Here is a 26,255-nt window from a genome sequence, read left to right as displayed (position 1 = left end):
ACTAGTTACTTCCAATAATATTTATATGAGAACAGCTGTTTCATCATTTATATTTATCTAGTTGTAGTCGTTTTATGGTGTTATATGTGTTGTGTGTGAATTTTAAATTTCTGAAAATGTTCTTTTTGAGGGGAAAACAAAAAGGTCCTAGTAAGAGTGAGTCAAATTCTCTTTTTTATCTCTCTCTAAATGAACAAACTCACTTTTTTTGAAAGGGCGAAAATAAAATTTTTTAGTCAAATTGCAATAAATGTAACAATTTCTACTCACGAGGAGAAAAATCTCAAAAATATTTCAAAACAACATGATGAAACACGTAAAAGAGAAGGTTTCTCTACTCTAGAGTGTCTACTTTGATCCACTTTATATTGAGAATAAGTCTATATTTCTGACATCACCTCTATGAATCCTTGATCTATTACTATTATCTGCGCAGTTTTCTTTAATTTTATCATGTTCCATGCAGCAATTCATAACGATTTCTCCTAGAAATAAGGAATTTATTAACAATTTGGGAGATATAGAGGGTACATTAAAAGAAAAAGAGGCTTTACATTGTTCTTTAGCAACCACACTATAACTATTGATGGTAAGTATCCATTTCTCTAATGATATGTAGAGGTCCATTATTAAAGACGATAAAGTAATATGTTTTATTCATATTTTAATTTTATTCATTTATAATCATCCTTAAATCTACATTAGATACCTACAAATAAATTTTGACTGAAATGATGAATAACATTAATAAAAAAGCTGACAATCCACGAAGAATCTTATTGTAATTCATCCACCATAAGTTATAGCTGTGTTGATTCACTAAGCATCTCTGGTCAAGCGGATCTTTTGGAATTTTGCAGACTGACGATAACACCCTCATAGCAACCTCCGAGGTCTTCACTAACCTCATTAGAATGTTGTGCTGCATCATCATTTCTAACTTCTTCCTCCTTGTTTGCCTCTGTTGAGCTTATGACAGATTTCACATCTTCTTGGGAGTTTTCTGATGATCCACCTGATGATCCCCCTTCTGATCCATTCGAAATCTCTCGTATACAATTTTTTTCAGTCGAATTCGATCTATCTTCTATCAACGTGATATTATTATCACAAGCAACGTTGTTTCTATCTGAATCTGAAATAGGAAATTCTATGGCAATATATTCACCGTAATAATGATGTATCCCAGAGTCCAATGATTTGAGTCTAGCATTCCTATCTTTCTTCTTCGATTTTCTCTCGAAATTTGGTAGTTTGGAGCTTGTTGAACTTTCTAGGGTACCACTAGAAGTGAAATCAACGCTAGAGGTTGTTGAAAATTCAGATGCGCTTGACACTACTGATTCTTTTCTGTCGTCTTCTGTCTTTATTGGTTTCAGTAGATGGGTTTCCTTTGAAAGATCTTCATCGTCTTCCTCTTCGGAGTCCGAATCTTCGTTCTTCAACTTCCTCCTTTTCTTCTTCATATGATTACGACTGTTTTCCCCCTTCATTGTGTCTTTTTGGCCATGGAGATTTTTCGGGAGATGGTTAGGCCATGAAGAGCCGACATCCTCTTCAACGAATTCCAACCATCTCAGTTTGGAAGGTTTAAAATCCTCATCTGATACCTTATCTTCTTTTGGATCAGTTTTTCTTGGTAAATGCTTGGGCCAATCTTCGTTTTCATATTCCAAAACAATCCATCTCCTCGATGGTGGATGTTCTGTGTTATCGATCAACCTCGATACATTTTCTCTGGTTTCATCGTCCTGTTTTTCAAGACTTGTTTGACTTTCCTCATCTGACATCAGCGATGGTGGCACATCACAGGAGTTTTCGTGGCTTACCACTTTGATCTCTGTAAGTTTTGTCTCGATGTCGCGTTTGGTCGGTTCGATGAAAGACTTCACCTTCTCTGGTATGCCAGAAAAATTGAAATTGAAGGGAAGGTGAGTCACAGAATTTTTCATTCTGTCGAAAAATGATGAATTCTCTTCTTCGTCTTGTTTGTCCTCGCTGGAGGACTTATCGCTGTTACTGTCTAGGAGGTTTTGATCAGAAACAGCGTCTTTAGTTATTGGGTGATGGTAGGATCTAGATCCATGAATGCATGGTATCGGAATCGGCGATGTTCTTTGTATAGCTTCTTCTGATATATTTGTATCTTTTCCAATGTTCAAGTGTATTTCTTCTTTCTTCTCTTCAGCTTGTGTTTTGTCAGGTGCCATCTTTGAATAAGATTTCAAGAAGTGCCCAGGTATCTCCGTTATTTTATGTTTAATTTTATTCAACCTACTAGTGGTTTCAGGTGAATCTTCAGCTTCTGCACTTTGTTTTGCAGATGTTGTAGAGATTAGAGGACAACCTAATTTTTTAGGCTGGAATTCAGATTCAGTTACGATTATGACATGTTCTCCAGTATTATAAGTATCTCCTATGATTTCATCAGTGAATTCTTCTTTTTTAATCTCATTCATTGTGATGTTTTCTTTCTCATACTGGTTCCAAGGGTTTTGGGAGATTTCGTTCACTTCTTGTGACTCATTTACTTCATTTGGCTGTAGGGATATCGATTTTTCTTCAGTATTTTCTATTTGCACTCTGGTTTCTATGTGTTTCACTGAAGGTTCGACAATCTCAACTCTTATTTCATCAGTAGCTGTTGAGTTTCTTTCTACCAATTCATCTGTTTTGACCTCTTCGATATGGGATTTCACATCGTCGATGATTTTATTCTCCGTGCAGGTCAGAATGGACTTGATCTCATTGAAGAGACACCCACTCCTATCTTTCATCCTAGCTTTGAAGCTATTCCAAGTATGACCTTTCATTTCTGGAAGATTATTCTCTACGTTTCTGATGATGTTTTCGTTTGTTGTTTCAATGCTTCTTTCGATTTCTGGAATCAAAGCGTCTTGAGCATTCGAGATTCTTCGTTTGACCGTGTTCATCAGTTCTTCTTCACTGTCGGAGAGCCTGATTAAAGTTTCTTCTTCTTTTCGTTTTTTGTCGAACGTTTCGGTGTTTCGAGATTTTTCGAAGATGGAAAACCTGGATTTAATGTCTTGCATCAGGCTTTTTTGGGTTTTGGCGAATTTTTCTTTGATGTCCGTCATCAATTCCTCCTCTTGTTCTAACATCGTGGTTTTTATATTTTCCAGCATTTCTTCTTCTTGAGCTATGGCTTGGGCCTTTAGATCGTCAACCAGAGCGGAGCCTGTTGCTGCGAACTTTCCTTTTATGTGATTAACGACAGAGGTGCTCGCGTTGGAGATTCGGCTGCTTATGGCTGTTGTTATAGTGCTCCTTACGGTCTCTTCCTCATTTTCTTCTTCACTTTCGTCGTCGCTATCTTCAGTTTTTTTCTTCTTCTTTTTCTTCCGCCTCCATTTCTTCTTGAAAATTCTGTAAAAGTATACGCCGATGGGGGCAAGGATGCCACCTGCTGGACCTCCGTAAAGGATACCAGGATGAACTCCTGAATCATTCGAGGCTTGACTCTGAACACCCAGTATGGCATTTTCCGCCTTGTTCAGCAGTTGATCTTTGACGCTTCTTATGGCAATATGTTTTATCGGATTGTCAACAAGTGTAGCTTTGTCTGTGACAGTCGGTAATGAAACTATCCTCTTGTTTTGGTGGTCTATCACTAGGTCTTCGCCAGTTGTTACATACCTCGATCTGGCGAAGTATGGTGGAAGACCTATTGAAGTGGTGGGCATCCCTCTCTTTGACCGCATACTTCTGCAAAACAGAAAGTGACAAGTGCTTACCAAAGAAAAACATTCATTAATATTTATATAAGTATATAGATAAATAGTTATGGTGAGATTCAATTCATTATAGAAAAAAAACCTTGTAGCTATAAATTTATATTGTGATTGAATATTAAACATCATGATTTTTGCACACCTACCTAAAATTACCTGTCAGAGCCGATCCACCACAAGTAACTGACTACGAAACTTTACTACGCATCGTTGTTTTCGAAGAGGAATGTGTCCATCGAAGTTTTCACTGCGATACTGATATCATTCTAGACAGATTCGTATGGGTTTAAGGTTAGGAAAATCAAAACTTAATTTTTATCAATTTCCCCGATATAAATAGGTCGTTCATGATTGTTACAAGGGTTATGGCAGCTGAAAACAGGAAACTTACGAAAATTTTGCGGTCTTCCCAATTCATAGGAATGTTATGCTGATATTGAATATACTGAAGTGGAAACAGTAAATTGCTTGAATAATTATATCTGAAGTAGTCGATTCTGTTAAGAAGGGAAATCATTCAGATAACGAGATTTTTATTATATTTCTGCTTTGATTCAGAGTTGCCATGCTATTACTCTACTGGTCCTGTTATTACACCTGTTTATATTTCTGTTGAGGTAATAACTTCAACTGAAAAAATGTATTTCTCGACATGGAGAACCTCATAATTGAGAGGCAGAGGATCTAACACCAAGGAGATCTTTGTGATATCAAATGTGTTCACCTCTGTTTGATGGAAACTTTTGGGACATTCTACTCTGTTAATTGTCACAGTAAAATTCAGTTCATTCGCTTTGAATCTACCTCAAGTACTCTAATGTGTAGTTCAAAGGCTTGGAGCTTGGAGGATTCGCGTTCAAGCTCTCTCTGCCCGAATTTTTTTAATTAACTTATATGATTTTTCTGTTACTCAGTTCAGTTCTCTAAATTTGAGATATAATTCCATAATTCTTCAAGAATGTTTTTGCATTTTGAAAATAGTAAGCCTCTCTTAAGCCTCACAACCCTTCAAGATATGTTTCAGAGATTAAATAACTCCTCAAAAATGTCATATTTATACCTACCTACTAAATCGAGTTAATTGTGGAAATCATTTGAGATACTCTGGTATAAACGAGGAATTAAGATTTCTGGTCAGTGAGAGCAATTTTTCATACTTTTTGTCGAATATGGGTACAAAAATTCTATTTGGAAATTAGGAAAAAATATATTTGAATTCAAAATATTTATCATTTGCTTTGATGTGGAATATTCTACAAGAAAAATCATGAATAATCAGTCAATGGATTCAGATACATCGAATAATGTCCTTGGAGTCCTTTAATATACCTTAGATTTAATTTTAAGAAACTTGCATATCAACATTCTACAAAATGAACATATTATTATATCAAGCTATCATGTAAATACACAACATTGAACTAAACTAGAAACTCCTATACTAATATCATCATTCAATTAGAATTAGGGATGACAATTGTTTCTTGAGTTATTGTCCCATCTGGTTTTATAGTTAACACATCCTCAATCACCCCTGTCTCTTGCTTCACCTCAATTTCATTCTTCTCATTTTCATGGTCAATTTCAGGTAGTTCGGCAAGACTCAAGTATTCACCGTAATAATGATGGACACCTGAGTCTAACGACTTTATCTGTCTTCTCCTCGATGCTTTTTTCCTCGATAATCTTCCGTCCATATTTGGTATGATGAATTTAGGGATGGGTTTTTGGGCTGGGGTAGTGGTGGTTTCAGTTTCAGAGGTATTTGGTTGGCTATCTGGGGTAATGGCGTCGTTTTTATACCCCGAAGTCGATGGTATAACTTCTGGTTCTTCCTCCTTCAAGGGATTATGCAACAACGATCCATTGTCAGCAGTTTTGACAAGTCCAACACCTGAAATTGAGTGTATATTTTTTGGAAGATGCTCTGGCCATCCTTCGTTCCTAGGATCGTCATTTACCTCTATGAAGGCGTAGGAGATGTTGGAGAAATTCTTAATCTCATTCTTGGGTTTTCTGGGAGGTTCGAAAATGTTTTGTTCACTTGTCTCACGTGAGTTTGTTGGTGTTGCCACGTTTTCTACTGGTGCAAGTTTTGGTTCTTCTTCGCTCAGTACAATGTACAGACCTCCGCCAGGTTTATCTGCCTCAATTTTGAGATCTAGTTCAGAGATTTCATCGTCAGGCACATACCATTTGGTACGATTCCCCACGTTTTCTTCAACCGTTGGGGTAATTTCTTCGGAAATGTCGTTACTTGCATTGGTCGGATCAATATTAAGTTGGTAATTTTCATTGCTCATAGCGATGAGGTGTTCCTCATTTGCGGCATTAAATTCGGCGGTGGAATTGGACAGTGGTGAAATGGATTCTTGGTCAGAGTTGGAGAACACAATCAGATCGTCTTCGAATATTTGTGGTTGTCTTGGAGGAATGAATTCGAATCTGTGTTCCATAGGGAATCCCTCATCGATTGAACCAATATTTTGATCAGTGGCCACAAACGAATCTTCGTTTGTTGAAGACGGTGAGGGGTTTGGTGAATTGATTTTCTGGGCATAATAAGATGAATTTTCTTCCGACAGTGAGTCTGCGTCGAAAATCTGTGCATTGACTTCATCTGGTGTTGTTGGAAATGCTTCTTCTTCGTGATCCTCGACAACATTGGTCTTATCATTATCCAAACTCTCATCAACCAGTTGGGAATTTCTTGAATCTTCCTTCGTGAGGTTGCTTGAATCTTCCGGAATATATAGCATCGAAGATTCTTGAATCTGGACTTTTTCATCATCCTCTTCGGAAGGTTCCAGATCTAAGGTTTCATCAGTCTTATCAGTTGGTATTTCTGTCCAAGTGAATGAATCCAAGTCACAACTCGCCTTTTTCTTGGGTTGGTCTTGAGTTTCATTGTCGATGATCGAAGAAACATAGCTGATATTTTCTAAATTGTTTGACCACTTCACTCTTTGCTTTCCAGACTCAGAGTCGCCTAAATCTTGCTTTATTGACTGGATTGTCAGTGCGTCTAGTTGCGATGTTTTCAAGATATCATCTATTATCATCTCAGCTTCTTCTTTTACGTAACGCTGGTTGTTTGTTTTTTCAGTGTTTATCAAGTTTTTTATGTGGATTTCTTTTGGTATGCCGATTTGATCAGTTTCACTCCTACTGCAGTCATTTTCAGTAAAGTCTGAGCAAATTTCCTGCGATAGTATAGGAGCACTTGGCTGCGTAGATTCATTTGAGCAATCTTCAATTTCAGCTTCATTTGATGATGGTATACCTTCGATTGTGTCTGATGAAAACTGATCATCTTTCTTTTCTTCAATAGACTCAGCGATATCTTCTTCGATCGATCTTCTTCTTCCATCTTCCGTTATGATCTCGGTGTTATAAACATCCTCAGCTCTCAGGTTTCTAGTAGAGATGTCTTCGAATCCTTTTTTTAGTAGTGGTGACCTTGGAGGTGAGTTCTTGGCATCGGAATGTTCATCCGCTGAAAAATATTCGCTACCCGCGTCTACTTCTCTCTCGAGGCTTCTGTATAAGGGTTCGCCATCAGATGTCACCTCTTGTTCTGGTGTATTGTTTTCAGTTTCAACATCTTCTGAGTTTATATTTTGGTCATTGTTTCCTGTAGAATTTGTAGGGACTAATTTTCCTATCAAACTCACACCCTTTTCATCAGAATCTCCACTACTGTCTTCTTCGTTAGATTGCTGACCACATGTTTGGTTTTCTGTTTCGTCGGGAACTTGGCTTCTGAGTATGCCACCGATGGCATGAGTGACAGTTTTGAGTGAATCTTCATTTAAATTTGAGGCTGAAGTTTTGTCCGATGTGAATTTTTCTGGTGAACTGTTTGGTGTCCTGGACTTCCTTGGAGGTTTTTCCATAGATTTAGGTTTATGAACCTCCGAAATTACTTCGATGGTATCTGGGGTGGACGAGCTTGACTGTTTTGTATCGTGATTTTCAGCTGATGACGATTTCTGAAGACCATTCACGATCGTTTTGGTTATTGGAGTCTCCACGACCTCTTCGACCGTTTTGACCTCTGTGGCCAGCTCCACGACCACCATGTCGGAATTGATTGCATTCATTTCGATCCCTGTTGCGCCATCTTCGTTGGTTGAATGTCCTCCCTCGCTTCTGTTGGATTTCTTTCGACCTGGTGCATTCCTATGTTGTGTCATTGGAGAATACGAGCCCCCAGCGCTGCTTGTTGTGTACTGTTTGTATTTCTGATAGATGTAAGCTATGAGTGCGAAAATCAAGACACATCCGACCCCTACAGCTCCATATTCTACAGGCGTTAAGTTCCCAGATGTTGGTGTCATGGCCCTAGGTGCCAGAGTGTGAGGAATTTTTGATGGAGTCGAAGCAATGAGACCACCTGTCGAAGATTCCATTGGTGGCGGTAAAATTGGTATGAATGGCGCCCTTTCTCCTGTTGGTTTATCGAAGACTGTGGGGGGTAGCCGTGGGGTGTTCTGGTCTCCAATACTGCTGCTTTTATTGGAAACTACGATGAAGGGGGGTAGTATTGCAGGACTGGAGTCGTTAGATTGAGGGGTAGTGGTCTTGCCGACTTCTATGGTTTCGAAATTGGTGGTTGGTTTCAAGGTCAACGAGTCCTCGTTGGTCACTTCGTTGGTGTAAGTGAATTTATTTGATGTGGGCGGTCGGTTCAAGACTGAATTTGGTTTCTCACTTGGTATTTTGTCCTGAAATTATGGAGATTCGTATGATAAATAATGACAGAGATTGAAATGTGAGTTATGGAAGCTTTTCAAATATTTGAAAGGCTAGAGTTAGGGTTTTCTTGGATGAAGAATTTGGAAAAAAAATTGTTAGAGGGCTGGAACAGTGATATATCATATTTTTCATTGAAAACTTGCTCTACTCCTTTGTAACACGTGCTAGCACGAAAAGGTTAATTAATTACTGAAGACAAGGTAAGTTTTCAATGGAACTGTTACATGCTGCGTCTCCAAACAAAATCAAACATTTTTGAGATATGGTATACTAAGAAACATCCTGTATGCTTTAATGCTAAATGAATAAAGTATAAATATTCATCTGATAATATCATATCCAACAGGACGATGTTATCAAGAATACAAAACATAAATAATTTGATTTGTACAGGGTGTAATTACGAAAAGAACATGTCGTTTAGCAAATTCAATGAACTGTTTTTCGTGGCTTTTCGATTATTCAAATCATATGGGGTGTATTAGGAATGATTTCTTGCATTCTGTAAGTTTTATCGTAATTTATGCCAAAACAGTAACTCTCGAACTTGTCAATGTAGGGAATTGAAATTTGGAACTTTTCATAGCTTGTCTTTGATTTTCTGAACTTGGTGCATGAATCAAGTTGGGATTAGGTAACTTCTTCTCAACGAAGCAATGAGACCATCAGCATAAATGAAATTTTTACTTATTTGTTTGAGTGTTTGAATCATGAACGGTATATTTTTCTCTCATTCGATATCAAGATGAAATTATATTAGTCAGGAACAAATAATCAATATTTTATTAGATGTATTCGAAAAATCCGAGCTAAATACTTCTATTTTCATTCCTTAACTAGTTGTGATGGAATTTAGACAAATATACTCACAGAAAGAGAACTAAAACACTTTTTCTGAATTGCCCATTATGGAAAAAACAGTTTTAACCTTCATTTTTCATGTCTTCAACAATTCGCATTAACTTGCACCATTTTCCTAGACTTCAAGGAATTAGATTTCAATTCAACAAAACAAACTTATATCCTGTGATAAAGCACCAACGCGATATCATATATTATATATCCCCTTTTCCGTGTTTCATTTCCTATCACAAAATTCAGCCTAACCTTTCAATACTCACCTATAGTGGGAGCAAAAATAACGATCACAAATGAACATAATGTTCTGTGAGTACAAGATGTTAATCATTTCATTCTATTCGCTTTAATGTGATTTCATTGATGCCTGTGAAAGAGATTCCTCACAAGGGGTCGTTTTATTCAGTCACTGTTATTGTTTGACATAATGCCAAGTCTATGCTATTCTTGAAAAATTTCTCAAAACGTCGTTAAAAATATTTGAGGGAGAGATAATAAATAATTTCGCGTATTGTAATAGGCGATAACCTAAAAAGACAAAGAGTAGGATACAAAAATTGTTTTGGAAGCTTCATTAGTGACCCAGTTATACTATCCTAGAGAAGCTGCACTACTTGATAGATCAGTGTTTTCGTACTTTGATCCGTATCAATTTCATTGGGACACCCTGAGTACCTTAAAGATTGAGGTACCAGACTCAACCATTACTTTTACCTTTGTAGGGATAGTACTATCAGTTCCTACAGCAGATATTGTTGTGATGGTACCACTTCCTTGTAAAATATCCTCAATTTTTTTCAAAGTTTCCTCAGATTTGGTGCTTAGATTCAGGGGAACTTCAGAAACGCCAAACAAACCAGCGTCAGAGCTGTCCAAACTGTTTGTAGCACTAAAATTGTCAGTTCCGAAAATTTCTGTGTTGGAACTTTCTGATGCTCCAAAAACAGCCGTATCTGCAAAAGAAATGCGTACAAAAAATTACCTACTTTCAATTCACTATTACTTTTACCTCTGTCAGCAGTGGTAGTCAGAAGATTGGATGTTGGTGATGGAATCACAACTTTACTTTTCTCATTTTTGCCTAGAAGGCTACCTTCTTCTTGTGTAGTAGTTTTAAGAGTTGTTATTGTTTCATTTGGTTTATTACTGACATTTTCTTCGTTTTGTTTTTTTGTATTCATAACAAGTACAGTCGTTTCTGTTATATCGTCTATCGAAGATGAGTTTGAGGCTGGTAATTTTGAGACACCCAAGTGTTCACTGCCATGGCTTTCTTCGTTGAAACTTCCATTAAAACTAGTTGTTCCAGGCAATGCTTCTTCTGTTGCACCTTCCACTTTTGCCAAACCATCGTGGACATTGTTTGATACTGATAAACTCTCCGGAGAGGTAGTGTTGGACCCTGGGGGAGGATGGGGAATTACTGTGGTACGGGGAGTTACATTCGTGTTAAGATCTAGAGATGACCCATTCAAACCAATATTGGCATTTAAATGGATTCCTGGTTGAGGGGTTATTTCAAGAGTAGAGTTCTCAGCTTCTGTATCGAAACCTCCAAGGACATTCTTCGCTGTTTTGTTTCCACCGAACAGATTTGGGTCTGCTGAAGATACATTTGGTGGTGCTGATGTTGCTCTATCATTTTTGAAGGTAGCATTTGATGTTTCGCCAAGAGATAAGGTATCAGATGTGGTTGAATTTATCCCTCCAAAAATGTAATCAACGACTTTCTTCCCAGTTTTCTCAACTTTGTTACCTATTTTTCCTATATCATCTTTCACCTTTTTTCCTACATCAGAAACACCAGGAAGGCCAGGTGTTCCAGAGATTGTGCTGGGTGGAGGAAAATTTGGTACTTGTGTGCTTTTATGAAGGGTGATAGAATCGTTTCGGTTCAGCCCGAATGAGGCATCTCCAATTCCTGGGACTCCCTGTAAATGGTATGTGTTTGAGTTATTTGAGTGAGTGGAACAAGGAAAAACTAATAATGTTAGTTGATGAAAGGAATGATGATGTTGGTGTTACTATTATGTGACAGCATTCATATTTTCATGCTTCAAATAGCTGAACCTACTATAGATAATCCATTGGTGCTTGTATTGCTTCCAGTATGTCCGAACAACAAATCTTCCACCTTCTTGCCTGTATTCTTGAGCGTATCTGAAGCTTGCCCTAAAGTTTGACCAACAGCTTTTTCTGCTTTTCCAAGCGACAAATCTGGTAATCCCAAGCCAACTTCTAGTTTCGTTTTATTTCTCTGCGAAGTTAATGAGGAAAACATGAAAGTGAGATATGATAAGAACGGCAATTCTCGTGAATTTAACTGTGGAACCTACTGTAGATAATTCATCCTTGTCTTTATGGTTTCCAGAATGCCCAAATAGCAAATCTTCCACCTTCTTGCCTGTTTTATTGAGCCTATCTGAGGCTTGTCCTAAACCTTGACCTACAGCTTCCTCTGTTTTGCCTAGGGACAAATCTGGTAATCCTAAGCCACCTCCTAGTTTCGTTTTATTTATCTGTGAAGTTAATGGGTGAATCATGAAAGTGAGATATGATAAGAACGACAATTCTCGTGAATTTAACTGTGGAACCTACTGTAGATAATTCATCCTTGTCTTTATGGCTTCCAGAATGTCCAAATAGCAAATCTTCCACCTTCTTGCCTGTGTTTTTGAGCGTATCTGAGCCTTGTCCTAAACCTCGATGAACAGCTTCCTCTGTTCTTCCTAGGGATAAATCTGGAATTCCGTCAGTTTTCTGCAAATTGAACAAGAAAAACATTGAATTACTTTTATCAATTTCTGCAATTCAGAAAACGAAACCTACTATAGATAATTCATTGTTCTGCTTTTTGCTGCCAGAATGTCCAAACAGCAAATCTTCTACCTTCTTTCCAGTATTTTTGAGTGTATCAGAGGCTTGTCCTAAACCCTGTCCAAGTGTGTTTTCTGCTTTTCCTAACGATAAACCGGGCAAGCCAAAGCCTCCAGAAGCTTTCGCTTCATTTTTCTGCGGTAAACATTAAAATGTATTAACTGTTAATGGGGCATTTCCCGCAATGCTTCAAACGAAGAAACTTACAGCTGATGATTCATCGCTGACTTTTTTGTTTCCAGAGTGTCCAAACAGAAAATCTTCCACCTTTTTGCCAGTATTTTTGAGCGTGTTAGAGGCTTGTCCTATACCCTGACCAAGGGATTTCTCTGCTCCTCCCAAGGATAAACCGGGCAATCCAAATTCTCCACCTGCTTTAGCTTCATTTTTCTATGGAAATAGAGATGCTAAAATTCATTCAGCTTCAAAAACTTTCAAAATTGGTATGCAGGGTTTTTGGGACTTATAATTGAGTATTAGTCCACAAGAGTAATTTCATTTTCAAGAGATTTCAAAACGAAAAATCAATGGGGCATTTCCATTTTTGGTTGAATCTCATACATCTTTTTTTCAATTTTCATGTAGAATTTGAAAATTTGGTATTAGAAGAGTGTGGAAATAACACATAAGTTGTATAAAATTTCCAGGGCATTCTTTTCGCTTGAGTATTTTCTATATTCGCATATATGCTGGATCAAAATTTAACCTCACCTTTGAACTCCCAAATCCGAACATCCTCTGACTCTCGAAATTATTTTCTCAACTTCTCACTATCAAAATTAGTTCATCTCACAAATTATCCGTTGGATTCGTCTCCCACTATTCAACGGTTCACTTGGTTTTTTAGGACTGATGCGACAAAAATTTTTGATATCCTGCTTTCATAGTTGTTATTTCCTCAAGATATAGATCGAAATGCTATTATTAGTAGTAGTAGCCACATTACGTTTGGAGGAAAAGAAGTCTGAATTTTTTCATATTACATACATATATTATCAATTTCCTCGACGTAAATAAACGAGGTTCTCGATAGCGTTTGAAAGTCTGGGTCATTTCGAAGAGAAGGGAAGTTATTACAATTTTGATCTTTCACTGAAAAGTTGTTAACAGTATTTCTCCCCTGTTTGAGATGTTGCAATGGGGTAAACTGTTTTTTTAACAGTTGAAGCTATAGATCAGCACTTGCGTTTTGAACTTAATATCGTCAATTTATTTTGCCCCATTTCATTATTATTTGATGTGTAGGCTCCCAAGGTGCTTTTCAGTTTTGAAACTATACTGAGGAATATCGTCCAATATTGCAATTTATTCCATCCAGGTGTCATTCTCTACAATTATTCAGAGAAAAAGGTTAACTCGTCTGAGAAATTGACAGAATTAAATCAGTGAGTGAGGTTAAAAACTAGGCTCAATCAGAGTGTGATTGTCCACCTAGCAAAGAATTGGCAACTTCGAAAATTCTCCAAGTGTGGGAACGTTTCTAAGGAGGATTTTATTAGTTTTACCTTTTTTGAATTGGTTAACGTGGCACTGGAGGGCTCTCAAGATGTTTGAGGATGCAATTGCATCTTTTCTCCATAGAGGAGAAATATAGGGCACCAGCTTCTGCTTTGACGATCCCTACAGGGTAATTGTCCCTGATAAACACCTATGGTCAACACCAAATAGGCTGATCATGCCTACTTGGTTCACCGATGGCTCTTTGCGTCTACAGGTACTGGTGTGAGGATTGTGGGACCTCGTTTCAACCACCTATTCCAAAAGAGATCATCTTGTATCACTGTTTAGGGCAAGTTAAGCTTAATCGTCATATTATTAAGTGTAGTATCTCCAGCTCCTGGATTTCCTCCAACCTACAGAATATTTCGACTAACGATGAATTTTTTCTTCCAGCCACTGGCTTCGGCACAGCATTCTCCACAACTCCAGCCACCACAGCCTCCACAGGTTTCAGCTTCGGCTCCAACCCAGCATTCGGGGCGTCCCAAACGCCCGCCTTCGGTGCTACCGCCCAGACCTCAGCGTTTGGCGCCACAGCTCAGACGCCCGGGTTTGGCGCGTCCCAGACGCCAGCTTTTGGCGCCCCCTCTCAGACTCCAGCGTTCGGCGCGACCTCTCAGACGCCCGCCTTCGGCGCCAACCAGACATCAGGTTTCGGCGCTGCGCAGACGTCAGGTTTCGGTGCTACATCGCAAACGTCAGGATTTGGGTCGGCGTTTGGTGCCGGTACCAGCACGGGTTTTGGAAGCAGCTTCGGCGCTCCAGCTACTTCTGCGCCGGCCTTCGGGTCTACGTTTGGAGGGGCAGCTACCTCGACCCCCTCCTTTGGTTTTGGTTCCACGACTAGTACTACTGGAGGAGGTCTTTTCGGCGCATCAACCAGCAAGCCGAGTTTGTTTGGGGCACCTTCAACGTCTACCCCTAGTTTATTCTCGACACCAGCTACAGGTAATATGTGTGCTGTGAACTGGCAAACAGTGAAACAGCCCTGTTTGAAAAAATATTCTTTATTAATCGTGCTACACTCTTTCCCACAGGAGGCACAGGACTGTTTGGAGCAACAACGTCCCAAGCACCCAACCTATTTGGAACCTCAACGACTCCCAGTCTTTTCGGCACCACGACAACGACATCAGCGCCCTCTTTATTCGGTTCGAGTTTCGGTACAGGAACCGCAGGTACCGGATTGTTCGGGAGCACCGGAACCCAATCGTCTAACCTTTTCGGCGGCTTCGGTTCTACCTCAAGTGAGTTTGCGATTCGAATCGAATTCGTTTTGGTTAACTTTCGTCGTTTTCAGCTTCTACCGGCTTCACTGGGTTCGGTGGTACTACAGGATTTGGCGGAACGAACACAGCTCCATCTCTGTTTGGATCTAATCTTGGAGCGCCTTTTGGTGCCAAACCTCAGGAACAGCAAACTCAAGGTAACTACATATTTTTATTCCAAATCCAACATTTGAAATACTACTACATATTAGAAGTTATTCAAATACTACCCAAGCCTGACAGTACTAATCAATAAAATTTTCAGTTTCTGCTGCAGACAACCATCTCCAACAGGTATTAGCTTCATTCTATGCGGTCAATATATTCAACGATGAGAGAGATGACATCATCAAGAAATGGAACATGTTACAAGCGAGCTGGGGAACTGGCAAAGGGTACTATGGTCCTAATCAGCAAGTGCAGTATACCAGCGCCAATCCACTCTTCCGCTTCAAGGCCGTCGGCTACAACATAATAATTGACGCTGACAATTCTGAAGGAATGGTCAAGATGACGTTCAATAAGAAGGAATCAGAGATAAGGTATTTATAGTCACCTGATAGTTGTTTGTTACTCAATTGGATTACTGAAACTGTATATCAATTCCTTCGTATTGGCAGGGCTCAAAAGGATGCAATTGTCAACGGCATCAGTGGAATCTTGGGCAACAAACCAAATTTGACGGTCGTCGTGGATGACATAAGGGGGTTGAACGATAATCAGACGGAAGTGAGGATAGTCGTTTCCGAAAAAGGAGTCACGGGTACCAGTAGGAAAATACCGGCGACTGATTTATCCGCTTTCCTGAACCAGCCCGCACAGAAGCAACAGTTGACCAACGTAGGCGTGTCTTACATTTGCGCCTACGTGACTCCCACCAAATCGGAACTGGAGGAATATCTGAGCAAACCGCCACCAGGTAACACACCTTCTCCCCTAGAGGTACCATCAAAATTGAATAATTTCACTCTTCACTCAGAAAATCTACACTTCGTCAACATCTGCAACGTTGTCAAGTTGTTTTTTATCATCTTAATCTCATTTTTTTTAAATATGTTTGAGAAGGATCGTAGCACTTTGAAAATTCTTCTTTATCACCTCAGGAATTGATACGCAGATGTGGGAGGCAGCAAAGATCGACAATCCAAACCCAAAGAAGTACATGCCGGTTGCCATAAACGGTTTTACAGACTTGAAGAGCCGAATGCACAATCAAGAGTATGAAACTGGTCTTCATAAGGCATTTTTGCAGAAAGTGGATAAGGATATATCAGAGTTGAGGAAGAAGCACGCAGCCTCTATTGCGCAGATTACAGATTTGAAACAGAAATTCCTGCAATTGCAACATAGGATCCTCAGGGTAAATGAAATATTCTCTCATATTCCTCTCATACAATCATTTTCTTGTATTTTTCAAGGTTTTGGTTAAACAAGAGTGCACTAGAAAAGTTGGTTTCACTATTCAACCAGAGGAAGAGCTACTGAAAGGAAGACTGGAAACACTTAATGCTCACTTGAATACACCAACACAGTTCAAGGTATATATTTCTTTTCGTATCTGAAATCAAAACAGAATAATTCAACTTTATTCTCAATAGGGTCAACTGATCGAACTTATGTCGTGCATAAAAACTGTTGGGAACATTGGACGTCAATACAACGAGCACTACAACATAGATCCTCAAGTACAAGAAGACATCAAGCAATTCTTGCAAATGGAGCAGAGTGGGATTTCACATCTGATCAACATCATCAACACTGACTTGCAAGCCTTGAAGATAATATCTGAAGGAATGAATCAGTTTTTAAAAGCCAAAGCTCCTCTTTTATGAGTTTAATTTGAGTATTTTGAATTTTTTCAATTGAAGTATGATGTTGTTGGATGTATAAACTGATGAAATTTCGATTTTAATAAATGAATATTATTTTCCAAGTTCTCCTTTATTTTTCTTTCTGAAGATAGTATATAACTGAAACAAGAATCATATAACTCAGACTAACCAGTCTGAGCTGGAGTATTGTTGCTGATACAGGGAAAACTCTCATAAAACACTTCATTTTTACAAATCACCACAAGGTGGCGTACTGTAGAACAACCTAAATAAAATGAATCTTTTCGCGGAATTTCCTCTTCCAAAACCTGAAATGAAATTCGTTCAAAATATCTCCTTACAATACGACAAAATTTAAAAAAATTCTCTTCACTCTTCACCAAAACTGATACATACTTATTATGTACATTAAGATTATAAAATATCTAAAACAAAGTATGTTTGAAGTGAACGGTATTTCGGCATAGGCATTCATGCAACATAAGTATATGTACATACTTCATATAAAAGTGTCGATAAGGATTCAATTAAAGATTGTGTATTTTTACAGATTATAATGGGGAATCTTATATAATGGGATTATTCCGAAATGATATTAGTTTTGTTTATATAAAGTTTGTTTTAACTAGCTAGTCAACTGCGACAACAGAATCGTAGTCTCATATTGCCTGGAATTGTTTCAAATACATCACCTAGGTGAGTAGCTTAATTTTTGATTTGATCAATTCAAATTCTCAAGAGATTACAGACAAAATATTCCTATTTTTGACTTCAATCGAGTGATAATGAAAAATGAAAAAAAAATCATAATTGAATAATAAATTTAGATCGTCTTATTTGGTGCAAAGCATTACTATGGCTCTCGATAGCATCAATACAATAAATCAAGACGAAAACCAAAAGCTTTTGCATATGGAATGATTTAACAATCGCATGCAATACATATTTAAGGTCTATCCTCTCTAAAAACATGAACACAAAAAAAAACGTCCACATTTAACAATCGCATGCGATACATATCAAGGTCTATCCTCTCTAAAAACATGAACACACAAAAAAACGTCCACATAGCTGCATGCATAGGAAACGGCCAAGAGGGCCAGTTGAATGTTTCGTCCTGCTCAATATTAGAATCTGTGCACTCGTTTGTAGATAATGATCAGATGATAGATTACTCGATAAAGTAAGATTAGTTGACAAAGGAGACCACTCGAATATTATTTACATTGATAGGGAAATCAGTTATGATGGAAATGAATTTTATCATCTCCAAAATTGATTGATTTCAACCTAATTGACTTGGAAATGGAAATGACATCTTCGAGGGGATCATTCTTAATTCCACAAAGATGCTGCGACATATCTTTACCAGAGTACAAATGTCTTTATTTTTTTAAATGACGACTGGTTTGAGAAAGATTGAAAATAAGGTATTCATCATGCAATAATGTTTCATGATAAGATTCATTCGTTAATATATCTAGCTACACAAGGATTGATTACTTCCTGGTTTGAAACTTGCAGTGTTTTTCATTTCGTTAATCGCATCATGTTTGGATCTCAAACTTCATAGATAATTAGAAATATGGAAATAATAGAACTTCCCCAGATTCTACTTATACAATAGTACCTATACAATGAATATTAAATTGGTTAACGAATCTGGGATGCGTTTTGTCCATTTGAATGAAAACATATATTTACTTTATTAGCATGCAGAAAAACGAGACAAGCTCTTAACTACCTGCAATCATGATTTGCACGAATGTATAATACATGGCCTTCTGAAATGTTCAATTAATCACACGAATTAGGATAGGTAGGTAATGATCGAAAAAGAATACTTCCTCATCTACGTCAGTGTAACATCTCAAAAAACTGGTTCTCTAGTTTCGGCAGATCGCAAATCCTGTTGGAAACAACCACAGTAATCTTTTTGGTGGTAGTGTGAGGTAGGTTCAAATAGTTCAATTTATTGCTGCTTCATGAAGATTTGCCCAAATTTGTAGGAATTTATTTTATTATTCACGGCTTTAAAAAAAAATATGTCACCCGCTTATTTTGAATTGACCGTTTCTAACATCACAAAATTAACCAGAAGGGACTACTTTTTTCTCTGAAGGGAAGGTTATTTCCATTATAAAAACACATCTCATCTTCTTGTTTCAGTATTTTCTTCATTATAACTATTACATACCATAAAAATATCATCAATTCAAAGAGCTCAATTGACTTATGAATATTTGACCTTTTTGGAAAAAGAAAATATTCACAATTTTCATTTGGTTACCTTCACTAGTCAACTTCAACATCTTTTATTATTTCTGTTGCTTTATGTTTTGCAGATTGATGAAATATGGGAGTCACACTTGTTCTCATCGAGATTATCGCAGCTTTACTGGCTGTAGCTCTGGTGTTGTTATTAGGACTTTACAAACACAACCTGTCGTATTGGAGGCGCAAGAAAGTTCTCTATGTACCAAACCCACAAATACCTCTGGGAAATATCACCAACCTGGTAAAACAGAAAGAAACACTTCCCGAATTGACGAAGAACACCTATAACTTCATAAAATCGAACAACGCCAAACATGGCGGTCTCTATTTTTTCGGAAAACCAGTTTGGATGCCTGTTGATATAGACCTTCTGAACAACGTCCTAATCAAGGATTTTTCCCATTTTGTGAACCATGGTTTCTATGTTAATGGCGAGGATGATCCACTATCCGCCCATCTTTTCTCTCTCGAAGATGATAACTGGAGAAGAATGAGAGCGGCATTGTCACACACCTTTACCACAGGAAAGATCAAAATGATGTTTCCCCTGGTAATAGAGAATGCGCGCCATCTAGAGAAGATAATAGAAGAAGCAGAGGCTGCAAAACAGGCCATCGATATCAAAGACTACATCTCTAGGTTCTCCAATGATGTAATCTGCTCAACAGCCTTCGGTTTAGAAGTGAACTCTATACAAAATCCAAATTCGGATTTGAGAAAAGTAGGGACGAGATTTTTCGACGATACCGGATATGAAGCTCTTCGAAATTTGATTTCCTTCATCATTCCAAGAAGACTTTTGCTGAAGATGAGATTTAAGTTGATCAAACCTGATATCACGGAATACTTCATGAACTTGGTGAAGAATACCATCGATTACCGTGAGAAGAATAACATCCAACGGAAAGATTTCATACAGCTCTTGATACAGCTGAAGAATACTGGTAAAGTTATGGATACTGGAGAGGGTGTGAGAGCTGAAACTTCAGCTGAAAAACGAATGGATATGCACCTTACAGTAGAAGAGATGGCAGCTCAAATTTTTGTATTTTATCTAGCTGGATTCGAGACTTCTTCAACAACTTCTACGTTCGCATTGTTGGAACTCGCGTTGCATCAAGATGTTCAGGATAAGGCTAGGGAAGAGGTGAGGAGAGTTCTGAAGAAACATAACGGGGAAATGACATATGAGGCTTGTATGGAGATGAACTACTTGAACCAGGTGATAAAAGGTAAGTGTGTTACACCTTTTGTCATATAGAGATTTAAATAAAGTATAAAGTAATCATTCTTGCGCTAACGTAAGTGGTGTGTTTGACTTATTTTACTGTGTTATTTTTTCAGAGACTCTCAGGAAATACCCACCATTAGCAATGGTAACAAGGTTATGTACCAAAGATTATGAAGTACCTGGTAGTGAAGTGGTGATCGAGAAAGACACTTTAGTTATGATACCCATTGTTGGTGTACAGAATGATCCTGACATCTACCCTGATCCAGAAAAATTCGATCCAGATAGATTCAGTGATGGAAACACTATTCCCAATATAGCCTTCCTGTCTTTTGGAGAAGGACCAAGGATATGCATAGGTATTCCTTTATTTTTTCATGCAGTCACTTGAATAACGAATAAGAACATATCAGATCTACCAAGCATAGAGCAATTTCTTCGTTTAAATAAATCTTTGTTTTTTGCTTCACCATAGCCATTGCTACATATTTTCTATCTAATTGAACATTGCAGATGTAATCATGACTCCTTTGATTCACTTTTCTTCTTAGAAGGGAAATTAATTGATTTTTATTCCAGGAAAGAGATTCGGGATGATTCAAACAAAAGTGGCACTAGCAACTGTGATTAAAAACCATAGGGTTACAGTTAACACCCAAAAAACCGAGATACCAATCAAATATGCACCGAAAGCCTTGATTACAACTGCCAAAGATGGAGTTTGGTTGAACATGACCAAAATTCAGTAACTGATTATTCACCTCATATTGAATGAAATTTGATTATTTGACTTCTTTTTGGAACGTGGAACTCACAAATATTTGAAATATTTTCAAGTACATTTTTGTATTATCCCATAAATAGGAAGGATTATATTATACATGTTTATCTACTCCTATTAAACTATATATTCATTATTCAACTGCTTTTGAGCAATTAATAGTATTTGGAAACCAACAACGTGAGTTATAATAACTCACTACTATAACTCACTATAATAAATCGGAAAAGATTCTTGGAATTATTTACGAACCGAATATCAGGGTGGCTCTCTGCTTCTTCTACAAGCCGATTGGCCGAAAGGGAACAGTCCATTATTGTTATTGAGGGGAGGAATGTCACTTGAATAATTTTGACGTTTCGAATTTAAGTTGATACCTAATTATTGAGAGTATTTTGCTGGAAACAATTAATTCAGATAATGAAGATGAAGAAGAATTATGTGCACCTCCAGAAATAAGACAAGCTGCTAATGTTGCCATATAATTTATTGCCGGAAAATTTGAACTAAAATTTTTATATGTTATAGGTAAGTATTGAGATTTGTCAATAGAGTTCTTTCTCTGTACTTGTATCTCAGTATTTATTATTAAAGTCGTAGATAAAGTATAGTATTCAACTTGCGGTAATGGTCATAACTCACTTGATGAATTACAGCACTCGCCTACGGCTCGCGCTGCAAACTTCATCTGCGTGAGTTATGACCTACATTACCGCACGTTAAATAATATACTATTATATTATATTGCTGTTTCATTTGACGGAGGAATTATGATTATGATTATCACTTTTTAGATGTTTATGTGTGAAATTTAATACAGAAAAACACACGGCCTGGTTTGAAACACTGGGATATTGTTTTCAGTACATATTGTCGAAAAAATATCCAATAAATTTCATTATGAACACAATGAGGTGATTATTAAACGAATTAATTATCTTCAGCTTATTAAGGAGATGCGAAGCAGTGAACTATTAAGAAGGTTATCTAAATACCACGAATACCCATGCAAATGAAACAACTTCTTTATGACCTATTAAACTCCTAGTTCTTTCTTATTTTCAATTGACACCTAACACAATCAGAGTATTTGTGAATGAATTGTCGCACAGTAGCTTTTCAAATGGTTCTCTTTTAATTTTAATTTTCTTTCCACTGGAATAAAGTACCTCAAAAACAATGTAAGTATGAACATAATGTGGAAATTATAGCGAGATATAAACTATTGATGACCCATAAAAAGATTTCATATGGAAAGCACACCTCATTTTTAATAGATGCTACTGAATAGTTATGGAATTGTGAAGAGTTAGCTTGTTTGAAACATATCTAATATCTACAATATTTCGAGTGAATGAAAAGGATTGTATGCATGAGTTGAAATATTGATATCATTTTTGATTCATCTCGGCATATGAGCTCAGGTATGTCGATCCATTAAGAACACTCTCTGTGTATAGTACCCATATGCAAGCAGTCTCCTTATTGATGAAGAAATCTTTAAGCAACCAATCTATTCGTTCAGGTTCATCTGTTTTTTTTTTTTGTAAAACAAACATTCGTGAATTGTATGTCGTGATTCAACTGATGGTATTTGCACAGAAACAAATTCTTCACATCCGAAGTTCCTTTTTGATTCCAGATGAATCCAGAGACTTCAATGGAAAAAACATTTAATACCATAATCCAAGTATCCTTCTACCTGATACTCCTATCAATCACAAGCATCATAATTCTTTATAAATGGAGTTTCCGTTACTGGCGAAGACGAGGCATACCAAGTGTACCAGAGCCTGTCATACCTTTCGGGAACATACTAACAGTGGTCACACAGAAAGAAACACTGTTCGAAATGACCAAAAGAATCTACTTGGAGTCTAGGAAAATGAAGTTAAAACATTGTGGCATGTATCTGTTCGGAAAACCAGTTTGGATTCCCATTGATCTTGAATTGATCAGGAATATCTTGATCAGGGACTCATCTCAATTCATGAATCATGGATTGTATGTGAACGAAAGAGATGATCCTCTTACCGCAAATATTTTTCTGATTGAGGACGAGAAATGGAGATTGACTAGAGCTGCAATCACTCAGCTATTCTCCCCAGTGAAGTTGAAAACGATGTTTGGACTGATGTTGAAGAGTCTCAAGGAAATTGGGCAAATCTTGAGTGATACGATTGAACAAAACAAATCGATCGATATGAAAGATTACTCTCAACGATTCTTCATGAATGTGATAGCCTCATACACTTTGGGCTTAGAAATCAACACTTTTAAAAATCCAGATTGTGAGTTTAGGCGATACGGGAAACAAGCTGTTGAACTAGCTCCGTTAGCCTCAATCAAATTCCTACTCTCCATGATCATACGAAGGAAATGGTTGGAAGCTATCAGGTATAAACTGAATCAGAAGGACATCGAGAAGTTTTTTTTGCAACAAATATCAAGAGCAGTTGATTATCGTTTGAACCACGGCATCAAAAGTAATGATTTCCTCCAGTTCTTCATGGAAATGCAAACTGCAGGTGTACAAAGTGAATCTGAGGGAGGTATGATCCAATTTACGATGTCTTTGAATGAAGTGGCTGGTAACGTTTTCACGTTTTTTGTTGCTGGCTTCGAGAGTTCTTCTTCTACTACAACTTACGCTTTGTTGGAGTTGTCCCTGAACCAGGACATTCAGGATAAGGTCAGGAAGGAGGTCATAGGTGTTTTAGCAGAACACAAAGGAGAATTGACCTATGCAGCTGTTGCTGAGATGGAGTATTTGGAGCAAGTGGTGAAAGGTTTGTTTTTACTTATTGAATTAGTTATCAAAGCATCGGGTGTGGTCCAAAGAAACAATTCCTTATTGCATTTACAACTCCTACTCCTCAACATGATGAAAAAAATGTTTCAGAAACGCTGAGAAAATATCCACCTGGCGCAACGCTTCCGAGGATATGTACAAAAGACTACAAAACCCCTGACAGCGACCAGATTATTGAAAAAGACACTCTGGTGTTCATTCCAGTCTTGGGAATACACCATGATCCAGATCTGTATCCTGATCCCGAAGTATTCAACCCAGATCGATTTAGTCCCAGAAATAAGCAGTTTCTTCCGAATAATTTGTTTTTGCCTTTCGGTGAAGGACCAAGGATGTGTATCGGTGAGTATAAATGAAGAGTTTGGACGACTTTCTTGATGTTGTGGGAGTGAACGCAGGCTTCTGGATGAGATATGTATCTCCTTGAAAGGTAGTATGTGTCAACTGTGTGTCTGCAAGCCTTGAAACTCCACAGCCTGGGTTACCTGCTCATCTTATGATTTAATTTTGTCACCTTGCTGCAATTCAGAGAATCCAGATAAGCATTTCCACCTGATCTTAATTTTATTCCAGGAATGCGACTTGGTGTCACACAAGTGAAAACTATATTATCGACTATTATCAAAGATTTCAAAATAACGTTAGATCGAGAGAAGACATCTTATCCTCCCCAGTATTCTACCAAATCGATGATGGCGACGCCCACTGAAGGAGTTTGGTTTCATGTTTCAAGAGTATGACAGGAACAAAAACCGAATAAGCTTACTTATCGTTGTAATACAAAAATGAACAAGAAGATTGTGATTGTAATTGGACACTGGATTAAAATATATTGAATTTCAATTAGTCCTCTGCTACTATACAATCTATAATAACATATATTCATGAACCTAACCCTGTTTTGGTGAAAATATTTTTTTTATTCTTCCAATTTGCATTTTAGAGTTGACTTCGACGAGCTCTCTAGAGGTGATATCGAGTTTTTGTGCTAGTGTGAGAGCCTAGGCAACGCTGATAACCGGAAATCCCAATTCGATCAGACGAATATAACAGGAGATATCGCAGATTGAAATTCGCAAATTTTTGAAAAATGCCATTTCCAAGATGAAAATCTAAACGAAGGAAGATAGGCTTCCGAAAATACTCGCAATAGATTCAGCGTGTTCGAAAACCTATATTTTCATACCAAAATTTCAAATATTTGGCCCTGTTTAGGAGAAAATAATGTTTTTTGTTTTTTCACTTTTCATTTTCGAGTTGACTTCGAAGAGCTCTCTGGAAAGCAATTCTCTATTGAATCGTCAACTATTTGGTTTTCTAGAATCTTCAAAACAAATTCTATGCACTCCATATCCTAGGATAGTAATGGAACATCCTAATTTTCAGACAGAGTATCAAATAGGTCATTTTAGGGGGGTCTAACCCCTTGCTCATTTTTGACCCAAAAAAATCGAGATTTTCAAAATCGAGTTTTTGTGCTAGGGTGGAAGCCTAGGCAACGCTGATTATATAACCGGAAATCCCAATTCGATCAGACGAATATAACAGGAGATATCGCAGATTGAAATTTGCAAATTTTTGAAAAATGCCATTTCCAAGATGAAAATCTAAACGAAGGCAGATAGGCTTTCGAAAATACTCGCAATAGATTCAGCGTGTTAGAAAACCTATATTTTCATACTAAAATTTCAAATATCTGGCCCTGTTTAGGAGAAAATAATGTTTTTTGTTTTTTCACTTTTCATTTTCGAGTTGACTTCGAAGCGCTCTCTGGAGTGCAATTCTCTATTGAATCATCAACTATTTGGTTTTCTAGAATCTTCAAAACAAATTCTATGCACTTCATATCCTAGGATAGTAATGGAACATCCTAATTTTCAGACAGAGTACCAAATAGGTCATTTTAGGGGGGTCTAACCCCTTGCTCATTTTTGACCCAAAAAATCGAGATTTTCAAAATCTAGTTTTTGTGCTAGGGTGGAAGCCTAGGCAACGCTGATTATATAACCGGAAATCCCAATTCGATCAGACGAATATAACAGGAGATATCGCAGATTGAAATTCGCAAATTTTTGAAAAATGCCATTTCCAAGATGAAAATCTAAACGGAGGCAGATAGGCTTTCGAAAATACTCGCAATAGATTCAGCGTGTTCGAAAACTTATATATTTTCATACCAAAATTTCAAATATTTGGCCCTGTTTAGGAGAAAATAATGTTTTATGTTTTTTCACTTTTCATTTTCGAGTTGACTTCGAAGAGCTCTCTGGAAAGCAATTCTCTATTGAATCGTCAACTATTTGGTTTTC

At 37.5% G+C, this 26,255-nt stretch overlaps 3 protein-coding genes across 3 annotated transcripts; 2 read left to right on the top strand and 1 right to left on the bottom strand.

Moving 5' to 3' along the window:
• LOC123318454 (nucleoporin p54) lies at positions 1-16,946 on the top strand. Its single transcript, XM_044905073.1, is given in 9 exon segments — positions 1-156; positions 14,139-14,693; positions 14,783-15,042; positions 15,045-15,171; positions 15,279-15,555; positions 15,634-15,932; positions 16,117-16,373; positions 16,432-16,551; positions 16,612-16,946. Coding segments are annotated over 9 exon segments (2,169 nt in total). The 5' UTR covers positions 1-116; the 3' UTR covers positions 16,846-16,946.
• LOC123318453 lies at positions 4,940-9,545 on the bottom strand. The gene is made up of 2 exons (XM_044905072.1): positions 9,381-9,545; positions 4,940-8,479 (listed from the first exon to the last, which is right to left on the bottom strand). Exon 2 carries the CDS (start codon positions 8,162-8,164, stop codon positions 5,207-5,209), a length of 2,958 nt encoding a protein of 985 aa, XP_044761007.1. The 5' UTR covers positions 8,165-8,479; positions 9,381-9,545; the 3' UTR covers positions 4,940-5,206.
• Positions 16,947-17,429: 483 nt separating the features above from the next.
• On the top strand, positions 17,430-24,765 carry LOC123318402. Its single transcript, XM_044905014.1, has 8 exons — positions 17,430-17,541; positions 19,191-20,354; positions 20,467-20,712; positions 20,933-21,098; positions 22,079-22,100; positions 22,777-23,923; positions 24,037-24,288; positions 24,520-24,765. Exons 2-8 carry the CDS (start codon positions 19,202-19,204, stop codon positions 24,684-24,686), a joined length of 3,153 nt encoding a protein of 1,050 aa, XP_044760949.1. The 5' UTR covers positions 17,430-17,541; positions 19,191-19,201; the 3' UTR covers positions 24,687-24,765.
• The last annotated feature ends 1,490 nt before the right edge of the window (positions 24,766-26,255 follow it).

Source organism: Coccinella septempunctata, chromosome 8, assembly GCF_907165205.1.
Source record: "Coccinella septempunctata chromosome 8, icCocSept1.1, whole genome shotgun sequence".
NCBI classification, from domain to species: domain Eukaryota; kingdom Metazoa; phylum Arthropoda; class Insecta; order Coleoptera; family Coccinellidae; genus Coccinella; species Coccinella septempunctata.
This window is presented reverse-complemented; position numbering and strand designations above follow the sequence as displayed.